The sequence below is a fragment of the Tachypleus tridentatus genome, chromosome 9 (assembly GCF_004210375.1).
Source record: "Tachypleus tridentatus isolate NWPU-2018 chromosome 9, ASM421037v1, whole genome shotgun sequence".
Taxonomy (NCBI): domain Eukaryota; kingdom Metazoa; phylum Arthropoda; class Merostomata; order Xiphosura; family Limulidae; genus Tachypleus; species Tachypleus tridentatus.
This window is the reverse complement of record NC_134833.1, coordinates 98,692,074-98,703,748: the sequence shown is the minus strand read 5'-3', so window position 1 is coordinate 98,703,748 and position 11,675 is coordinate 98,692,074. Positions and strand designations below refer to the sequence as shown.

At 30.2% G+C, this 11,675-nt stretch overlaps 1 protein-coding gene across 1 annotated transcript in view; it reads right to left on the bottom strand.

Annotated features, from left to right (window-relative positions):
• Ttc30 (tetratricopeptide repeat domain 30) overlaps positions 1–11,675 on the bottom strand; it is a 41,554-nt gene that overhangs the window by 2,494 nt on the left and 27,385 nt on the right. The window contains 6 exon segments of the mRNA XM_076455977.1: positions 1,523–1,731; positions 5,820–5,923; positions 6,018–6,089; positions 8,165–8,375; positions 11,227–11,380; positions 11,383–11,422. Coding sequence (XP_076312092.1) covers positions 1,523–1,731; positions 5,820–5,923; positions 6,018–6,089; positions 8,165–8,375; positions 11,227–11,380; positions 11,383–11,422 — 790 coding nt within the window.

Here is an 11,675-nt window from a genome sequence, read left to right as displayed (position 1 = left end):
GTCAATTAAAAAAAAAATAGGCACATGTTTCCATCAATAGCCAATATGAAACACTGACATCCTGGAATAGGTCAGGAATATAAGTTACTAGAATGCATACTAAAAACAAGCTTCATGTAAAATATGGGGAGAAAATAGAAAGAAAATATGAAATAATATTTGAATATCATGAAAATATAATTTTCTAGTTTCTATGTAATGTTATTTAATATAATTTTTCATTTTACTTATTCGGAAGCTTTTACAGATACAACTAAATAAAAATAGTTGGTGAAGGATAGGCAAAGAAACAATTTTTGATCAAGAACCTTTCAGACCCTTGCAATGCTACCTTTCTACAAAACATTTAAATATTATGCTTTAGAAATGATTCAACTGGGAATATTAGCTGTAGCATCCAGTAGTTTCATCTTTGCTACAAATACTGCTTTAGATATTATGCATTTGATATTACTCAGCTGGGAATATTAGCTGTAGTCTAGTACTGTTATCTTTCTTACAAAAAATAATAATGACCAGTACTCACTTCACTTTAAACATTTTTCTATCACTTAACCTTGGTAAGATATGAAGGTGACCCTCCAATACCAGCCACATAAGTGCTAGAACATTACAACATGCAAGCTCAGAAAGCCACAAGAATTACATTTTACTTTACAACTGTGTTAAATGTCATTTGTTTTCTTTCTACTCCTTGTTACCAGTAGTGTTTGGGCTATCTATGGATATCACAAAACTCAATTTGTAGAACTTTTTGATTATACTTGTGTCTGTCATTTAACACTTTCCTTACCTTTTTCTTATGTTTAAAATCTATCTATACTTTCTATACTCTAGCTGTACCACAGCTAACTGTGCTTAAAATAACTCCCACATAAGATGTATACTAACACAATCTTCATAGTGTTAAGATTGTTTTTTTGAATTTTGCACAAAGCTACTTGTGGGCTATCTGCACTAGCCGTCACTAATGTATCAGGCGTAAGAATAGAGGGTAGGCAGCTAGTCATCACCACCCACCACCAATTTTTGGGTTACTCTTTTACCAACAAATAGTGGGATTGACCATCACTAATAACACCCACACAGCTGAAAGGGTGAGTATGTTTAGTGTGATGGAGATTTGAACCTGCAACCCTCAGATTACAAGTCGAATGCCTTAACCCACCTGGCCATGCCGGGCCTATCTGTGTTAAGAAACATCATCAAAAAGATAATCTCCTCTACCTTATAAGACAAACCAGAACACTACCTGTATTGACAACTGTTATATTTTGCAAGGTTGGTTTATCCTAAATATAGCTATTAACATATTTTATGGCACACACCTATGGTGCCATCCTTATTATAAACAATGTCTCAATAAGTGCACCTGAAAAACCACCCTTAATCACAAGTGTCTATAAAAAATTTATTCAATTCAATTACATTATATTTTAACTATAGCAATTATTACAACATATGTAAGCATATAAACTTTCTAGAGAACAGTAAATTCTAATAAAAAATGAGGGTATCTTACTCTCACACTGAGTAAGGAACTGGAGTGTATCATACAGAACAGTATCACGGATCATAATTACTTGCTTTGCAAGATTCTCTAACAATGACAGGAAACATCTCTTGGCATAAAACCAAGTATCTGTACCAAGTTTCTTACTGTATGGCTCCAAGCTCTTGATTACCCGTGAGATTCCAAAGTCATAGTTACCTTTTGCACAATAGAGGGTTCTGAAATTGTATAAATATAAGCCAACCTTAATTAATCAGGGAAAAAAAAATTAAGCACAATTTTATTAAATAAAATGCACAGAAAAACAACAAGAATGTATAAATGCAACTGTAATCTTAAAAATCTGAAAAAGCTAAAATAAAAAAACAACAACAAAATTTTCAAACAAATATAGAACTTAAAATAACTAAGCTAATGATTATCAATTCCAACAGCTTTGTGAATACCAGTACCAGGAAAAATGACATCTCTGAATCATTAAGAGATTTAACTTCTCAATACTAACAATTATGCCTTCATTTTTAATATTTAATGTTTATTTCTGACATATTACTTTGAAGTAAGATAATTGCTTTTCATTTAACTAAGTTATAATTTTGATTACAAAACTTACTAATGAGCTCAAACTGATTTAATCAGTAATTGAAAAATAAAAATAAACACTGAGTAAAAGTGCATAAATATGGTAACATTTCCTAAAATAAAAATCTGATAAAAAATACAAAATGGTTCAGCATTTGTAACAGTTTTTAAGATCTGAAATTAATGAAATTTCCTTGTAAAATACAGTTTATAAAACATAAAACTTCTTTAATCTTAGATTTCCTAGTAATTTTGTTAATGCTTATTAAATTAAAACCTTTTAAATGTATTCAGTAGCTTTTCTCGAGTAAATATAAATATTTTTTTCTATTTTTATTCTTACAATATTATGTGGAACTTGCCAAAACTTACACATGACCATTGGCTTGCATAATATAATAAAAATGATAGATAAATAATGAAAAACCCCTTTTAGTTATCCATTAAACTCAAATTATTTCACATTCATTAATATAGGATTAATTGACATACAATTTTTATATAACCTATTTAAAAAAATACATGCACTTAGATAATGACTTATGATGGATTTTACAACCTATTATACCTACATACTGACTATTCATAAATATAGTTATCTGGTTTCTGTAACTTTTAAATGAAGATAACATAAATGAAATGAAAACAAGAAAAATGGAAACTATTTAAAAAAACTGCCAGGCCTTTAATTAGTTGGAAACTATTTATAAAAATACTGTAACCTTTACATGTGGTATTTCTGGACTACTACTTCAGAACTTACAGGTATAAAATGAAATACAAAATGATTACCATAATTTTTATGATAAAAAGCTCCCCCTTTAACAATTTTTTAGCTATAGAGCACATGTATTTTGAAACCTAAGATACTCTTTTGTAAAGACTATCTGTAGGAAGTTTATGCATGTGCATTAAACCAAAAATAATAGCTCAACTAAACCTCCTCGTGAAACTTGAGAAATATCACTTTCTTTGTAATTCTACAAACTTTGATAAATATCAATATAATGCAATTTTATATATATTCTGAATATTTTTTAAAATTACGTGTGTAATCCTTATAACAAGTTAATATAATTTCAGTTTGTATGTTCTATCACAAAATTACTGAAATAGATTATAATTGTGTTTTCTAATTAAGCTTTTGATGTGTAACACTCAGAATGACCTGACATAATACCTCTAGTGAAAACATCATCAAGAGTAAAGTAGTTCAAAAGGTTTACAGTTTCCAAATCCACTTTGAGAATTAATTCTGAAAAGTAAATTAAAAACAAAATGGGCGAGTCTAGACAAATCGGCATGGAAAATTAGTTTGACAATCTTCAACAACTGATTTAAGCCTTCATTTTTCTTGCCATATTTATGACATTATCTATTAACAGTGCATGTTTTTAATTGAATTAATTTAAGTTGATGCCATATCTCACTGTCTCAGATATACTTATTTACACAAATTAGTCACATGGACCATTAAAGTAAGAGCCAGCTAACTTGATTTAGAATTACTACCCCAAAATTTCAATGGATTTAATAAAACTTAAAAAAAAGCTGATGTAGAAACCTGGCAATGTAAGTGTAAAAACTTATTTCACAAGCATATTTATTTGCGATTTATATTATGCTAACAAACTACTGACTCTTGTCCAATATTGATAAAACAAGCCTGTGAATTAAAACTTCCTAGATACTGTTTTGGTTCTAATAATGGATTTCCTGTAATTTAACTACCCAAATTTTGAATATTCATTTTTTTCTATCATGTAGGATATTTTACAAATTGGGAAGAAAAATAACTTTTACTTATATTATTATTTCATACGTCACAATGAAACTAGTTTTAGATGAAGTGGATGTAATAGGACTTTCTTTGTGTCAACCAAACTCTCACAATCAATGTTTTTAATCCTGGAATTAGGTTGACTCTGCATGACCATTGCTTCTTTATCCAATACTCATTTCATGCTCTGCTGTCCCATTCACACAAAAAACATGGACATTTTAACATTTAGATTGGTAACACAACAACATACAAAGGGCTTTTAAGTCTCACAAAGTAGCAAACCATGTTCTATGTATTTGACCTTATTAGGAAGTTCAAGATTTTCATATATTTCCTTCAAGGAAACTGAATGAGCAATAGTAACAGATGCATATGTGTTACTACTGTGAATGAGAACACCTTTTAGACTTCTTTTGAAAGAATCAATGAACAATTGGCACTCACCTAGTTCATAGACTGCAGCACCTAGCATTGGTATTAATTCAACAATATTATTGCAATAAACCACTGAACCTTCTTGTGAAAAGTTTGACAAACTCTTTCCCACAATTTCTGTACCAGTAAAATTATGTCCTTGGAGAAATTAAGTTCTTAGCTCAAAGTTTGGATTCTAAAATCTCTGAAAAATCCTTTGGGAGACCCAAATCTCTCACCAAATCATCAAGTTCATCTTATGTGAAAAGTTGTGGTTCATTAGATGTTTCAAGTTGAAAACAGTCCCTATCATTATTTCTGTTGACATCAGAATCAGATGAAATTATTAAGAGTCTCTGCTGAAGTAGGTACAGGTCTTGTAGCAAATTGAAGGTTCAGATTAGAAATTTCCTTTTTATTCCAAGTGTTTTGGCCTTGTATATTACATAAGAAAACATAGTTGTCAGTCCCAAGGTGTTAAGACTCACACCAAACCACTGTAATTGCAAAAGGGAAAGACATTTTATAATCTTTAGTATTAATTTAGTCTATCATTGCAACTCTTTGACACACATGATACAAACTTTGTAAAGAACCCATGATTTGTCTTAGTTCAAGTTTTATTTCAAATTATGTGCAACATGCCTTTTGATAAATTCTGTAATGTTCCGCTTTTTTTCTTCCCAATTTGCCACAAATAACAGAATTTGCTTGGGTCATTTATACAATAATTTTGTTGCCATAGCAGCATATAAATAATACTGTAAAGGTATATAAAATGTTAAAGTGCATGTATAAACAAATACTATCCAGAAATGACTTATCACAAAGCTTGTCAACTGTATATATGCTAGATGTGCATTTCTTGCAAGTTCTATAATGATTGGTAAAGCTCTCACATTGCAATTGGTCTAAAGAAATCTATAGCAAGTGGTTGTTAATATTTTAAGCATAACAAAATGCAACCCAATTTCAATGAAAATGATTTCCTTACATAAAAGTACATATGATGTTTTGTGAACAATCTGTATGTGATGGCAAAAACTTTCTTGTAAAAATAATGAATTAATGAAATTTTAAAGTAAACTATACCTTTAACTTTGTTTAACTCATAGAATGCTTCTTACAAGAAGTGGTTTGGTTTGTTTTGAATTTCGCACAAAGCTACTTGAGGACTATCTGCACTAGTCGTTCCTAATCTAGTAGTGTAAGACTAGAGAAAAGGCAGCTAGCCATCACCACCCACTGCCAACTCTCGGGGTACTCTTTGACCAACGAATAGTGGTATTAACTGTCACATTATAATGACCATGCAGTTGAAAGGGTGAGCATGTTTGGTGTAATGGGGATTCGAACCTGTGAACTTCAGATTACGAGCTGAGTGTCTTAACCACCTGGCCATGCCGGGTCATAAAAGAAGTGTTAAAAGCATATTTTTATGATACTTGATAGTACATTCCAGCCTTAAAGGCTTTAGACTCCACTGTTATAGTTATAAACATAAAGACAATTAAAATAACTGCTTACCCTATGACCAAGTTTACGATACACAGGTGAAATATCTTCTTGTTAGAATCTTCATAAGCTAATTGTTCTTCCTCTTTTTCAATCTTTCTCATCAACTCTTCAGCCTGATTTAAATCAGAAGCAAATTTTAATTGCATACCAAATCAATAATGATCTTTAACAATATTTTAAGGATTCCATAAAAAAAATAGTACAAACCTCTTCATTCTGACTAGTCATGATGTAGGAGACACATAAGTTGGCAAGCACAATAGCACTGACATTCAAAATCTGTAAAACAAAAGTGACTCATTAATACTCTATAGAAGAATGTCTGATTAACTTTAAAGAGTATGATACTTGTAAAAGGTCAAAGAAAATAAAAAAGGTTTCATATTAATACTTTATCTGCTTTAAAACATTAATAATCTGACTTATATTACAAAGATTCTCTATACAGAAGAAAAATCTCACTAGAAACAGCATTCTTTTCTCTTAAATGCATACACAAGTTAGCTTGACAATTTCACTGCTAAAACTGTTTGGTAAAAGTTAAAAATGAACATGCTTGAGAACCATGCAAGAATTTTTTTCTAATTTGAATAATCTGTAAGGAAGCATATCTTGTGTGACTTCCAATTAAGATCATTCTTCTCAAATATTTTTAGCAGTTTCAGAAAATACATTACGTTTTTGGAAGTTAAACAGAAAAGTAATTAATGGAGATTAAAAAACAGTCAAAGTGATACTGGTAAAGAGATATTGGTATCTTATTAGTGAGAACACATAGTTTCATATTTGAAACAGGCAAATATGTAAAATTTCTCACTCCTGACTCAGCTCTAGCAGTTCGGTTGCTCTTTTTAAAATCTTACCATTTCAGTATAGTTTACAAATTTGTTAAGTCTTAGCTTGTCCTCTACTGATCACTGTTTTGATAATTTAATAAATAGACCATGTATGTAATTGTAACTTTTTTTAATGACAAATGGGCTTGAAAATATAGTTGTTCCTGTTATAGACAGTTAACTGAAGGCATTGAATGAGCACAATCAGTGCCTTTGAAACAAAGCAATGAAAGTACCAATACATGGAAGTTATTCCAAGATACACAAGTTTCTCTTACAAAATAACTTATTCAATTTATAAGTAGAAATCCACTTTGTGTAACAGAACTACTAAATTTGATATTTCTCATAATGAAAATGTCCTTTTAAACACGCATTTTTGTAAAATCAGTTAATGCCATGTTACGATAGGAAATTTTACTACTACAACAAAAGTTAATTAATATTCACTACTGTTATACACTAAAAACAGAACTGGGGAAAAATCAATATAAAAATTACACACACAAGAATGCAAATCATTCAAAATACCAGTTACAGTTTCACAGTAAATATATAAAGACATGAAGACAAACAAACAAAGAGACAGCAAGCTCATGTCCACTTTGCTTAAAGACCTTACTTGCTAAATATCAAAGGAATTCATTTCTGTCTATTCGAAGTTGTTAAAACTACAGTGTAATACCAAATGACGAGTCAGCTAGAATATCTTGTGATCAGTTTTAACACATCTTGTTAAATCATTTGTTAACTGCACCATTGCTAAAAGTATCACTTCACTATACATACATGTTACATATAGCAGCTAATATTTACTCTGGAGTTCACTTATGCTATACCTCTAGTTCTACAATTAAAATAGTTTATTAATCACAATAGCTAACAATATCATACAAGCAAGACAAATCTTTCATTCCAAGCTTTGTTAATATTATATATACTAAAAAATTCTTTAAATCATTAATATATACAGAACTCCCAAACACTAGTTATCTTATTTAAAAAAACTATATGCACCAATCAGTTTTGTTTAGTCACACAGTATCAATTACACAGCTTCAAATACACTGCAGAGCATACATTTGGTATAATTAGTACTAAAAACAGGATACCAAAAAAATGCATGTAGAAGAGTTGTCTGTCTGGAGTTCTTGTGAGGTACTTGCTGAACAAATTTCAACAAAATTTGGAAAAGAAACTTAATTGGGCAACCAACATATCTTGAGTACACAATATGAAGTGACATAGATCTAGGCTTCTTTATACTTCTAGACCAACTAATATTCTCCTTTTTTTGTATATTAACCTTTAAGTTTAAAACACTTCTATACTAAGTTAAAAGCTTTTCTGCTGCAAAACCATCTTATTCTGTGTATTTATTTTCAATGCGTATATAGCATTAACCGAGTTTTCTTAATAATAAAAAGTTTCCATTCATAAGATTCTACAAATTATGTTAAGTCAGTAAAACCTACAACCTGGTCTAATCTACAAACATTTTATTCTGTGCTTACTTACATGATCATAGTGCTTTTTAACAATTGGTTCATAGAAACCTGTTGCTTCTTTAAACTTGTTTTCCTGCATAAATAATACATGAGCAACATTGAGTTTCCATGTGTCATGTTCATTACAAAACTCTACTGACTTTCGAAAAATTTTCTCCACTTGAGGATAGTTTTCCATGTCCCAATAAACTTTAGCTTGGGCCATCAGTACTGGTATATATCTGTAAAAATGTTAAAATACACACCAAGAAATAAAAAGATTGAAGCCACTTTTATGTTAAGAAGACAGTTTAAATTAATATTTTCAACTTAAATGAAAAATATTTAAATAAAACCCATAAACCATGCCTTTGCAATATGAACCTTCAAAAATGTACCTTCATCATGAACATAAAAAAATGTGAAACTTCTGTCCTAAAAGAACATTTTTTTTAAATTAGTAAGTAAAATTACTTTGTAATTAAACAATAGTTTCTTTAAAACCAGATCAAAAGCACATTGAATAAACTATACCCAGTTTATAAAACATGAATTAACAGAACCTTTTCAATTTTACACTTTCAGTTAAAGATTATTTCCAGCATTCCACTTGTGTCTTATACTTAAAGAGGAGTCAAGTTTAAATGGGGTAAAAAATAATTTAATTGATTCTTTAAAAAGAAGTTAAAGGAATAAATAACAGGTTTCACATATAAACTATTAACCCTTTTGTAATGGGAGCCCCTTTTAAATACTTTTCACCAAAAGATACTGTATTACATTCAAAATTGAATTTAACACTTTTACTATCGAAGTATGTGAACAAAATTAATATTATAATGTATTTCATGATTCAAAGTTTTAAGTCCTTTATTTCAAAATAAACTAAACCTTAATAACTCACAGAAAACTTCAGATATATTATCATATGACCAATGAGATATGACAATTCTCTAATTTAGCTCTTTGTATCTTTAATAATACAATAGTTGAAGCACATCTAAATAAAATGATTACATAACCCTTTGAGTCTATTGTTTCAAAGTTCTCTGAATGAATACAGTTGAAACAAGCAATAACTTTTCTCAACTCACCACAGGTGCCATTTCCACCCTCAACAGATGTTTCAGCTTTATAGTCTACATGTAGGTGTTGCATACACTTGTGTACAGCTATTAGAAAGAGCTCATTTTAAACGAATCTAATAATGATCATTTTGAAGTTGGTACACAGTTGTCATAAAAAAAAAGTACATGGAAGAGACTGTAGTATTATTGGTTGCCTGACTAATCACAACAACTGTGTCGTGTAGAAAATGTCTCCGGAGGGATATCCTTATCGTGCTAGTAACATTGGAAGCCATCTGGACCATCCAGGTTAAATTGTTTCTCATCAGAGAACAAAACCTTCTTCTACTTCTCTACATCCCATGTCTGGTGCTTCTCAGCAAAGTTTAACCGAGCTGTTTCGTGGTGTGGAAGGAGGCGTGGCCTTTGAAAACCTTTATGGTTTTTAAAGCTTTTCTATCAGAGATGCCAGCTTATTGTTCTTGAGCTGCATTCTGCATTTATAAAGGCCTTAATCTGATTCGATGATCGGCTGGTGTCTTGCTGGACAACATGTCAAATCCTAAAGCTCAATGCCTGCAAAATTTTCTTGGGCTGACCACTTAAAATTCTCGTTCCGTATCCCTCAGGGTCTTTTAAAAAATTTGCAACAGCAGTTTTACTATGCCAAATCTCACCAACGATGACTCGTTGAGAGAGACCTTGATTTTGCAGCTCAACAATTCTGCCACGTTCAAACTCTGTCAACTTTTTAGCCTTTGCCATATTTTTACCCAATGTAACACAAGAGATGTCAGTGGGAGATGTTGACAACGCTAATGCTTGAACACAAACGACTAAATTTCATTACGTGTTTACTGACTAACGCTTCGTTTCAGTATGATCTTAAACTTTTACCAGCTAGTATTTAGGCTAATTTCATAGTGTTCACATTTCTTTATTAAATGCTAAAAAAATTTTTTATTTTTATTTTCGCTTTTCTTATTGTCATCTTTCAAAGCTCTATTCAAATAAGTGGTTGAGTCTAACAATGCAAAATGCATATTTTTCCTAAAGATTTTGGCCATCAGTGTATATTAGTTATGTGTTAAAATGCATAATTAAAAGGTTTAAACATTTTAAAAATATAAACCATATTTTGTGTCCATTCTCATGACTTACAACATTAAGAACTGAATAAAAATTTTGCTGAAAGGTTGCTCATGTACCATTGATGTATATAAAGATGAATAATAAGTGATAAAGGACAAGACAATAAAACAAATCATTAAAAATTATCTATACGTGAAAAGGAAAAGACCTAAAAATGTGAATTTAACAAAAGGAAAATTTTCAAAGATATTGCACAAAAAATTAAAAAGGAATGGAATTTTTTGTCTCTTTTCTAATTTTAAATATTTCATTGCATTATATCTTGATAATAACAGCTAGTAAGTGATATGGTATAGAAAAATAAAATATTATCATTTTTCTTTTAGGAGGCTCTAGAGATTATGCAAATAAAATATGAAAACTATAAGACAAAGAAAAGTATTTATATACTTCAAATGAAAATCACCTTGCACTCAATTTGTTGACAGCTTTGAGTACAAGTAACTACAATAGAAGAAATAACATTTTTGGTTAAAACAATAATATTATTCTGTGTACAAGATGTGTACAATCTTTAACACAAACTTACCAGTTTTTGAGAGGATGCATTAAGAAATCACAGTATTGTTGTACTTGGGAACTTTCTGACTCAATTTCCACAAATTACACTAGCCCACCAAGAAAGTGTTAATAGAATTTGTTATCGGGAAAACAGTTTCATTTTATCTAATCAATGATACAGTCCCTACAAAATTTTACTTTCAAAAAACGATGAAACAATTTCTTCAAGGACTAATATATTTTTCAATAAAGGAAAATAACTTTTAAAAATATTTTGTGAAAGTTAAGAAACACACAATAAAAACAGCAGATAAATCACAGGCACTTGATACTCAAGTACTTTACGGAAATTAATTTTTAATAAAATGTATACTTCTCTAGAGCTTCTTCGAAATCATTAACTGCCTTCTTGACTTGTTCATCCTCATTGTTTTGACGAGCCTCTTGCACAAGTTTGGTTAGTTTCCTGAGAGACTCTGTGTGATGAGCTGCCATCTCATCAAACTTGCGATATGCTTCTTCAGGGAAGTCTGCTGGGTTATCAGTGCATCTAAAAAATCATACAGGTACTAGGAAAATAAGCAGAGAAAAAAGATGGTTAGTAGCAGTTTAAGATTAGTTAAATTTTTTCCTTAATAGTGCAAAGTTGGATCTTGAAGTTATCAAACAATAAAGAAAATTAAAACATCAATTTAGTAATAATAATAAAAGATAAAGACAATCTTTTTGTTCCATTTCTTAACATAAAGTACCATTCAGAAATTAAAACACTTGCAAATGCACCAATTTTCAGTACAGTATCTGACAATATTTCTTAAGAAC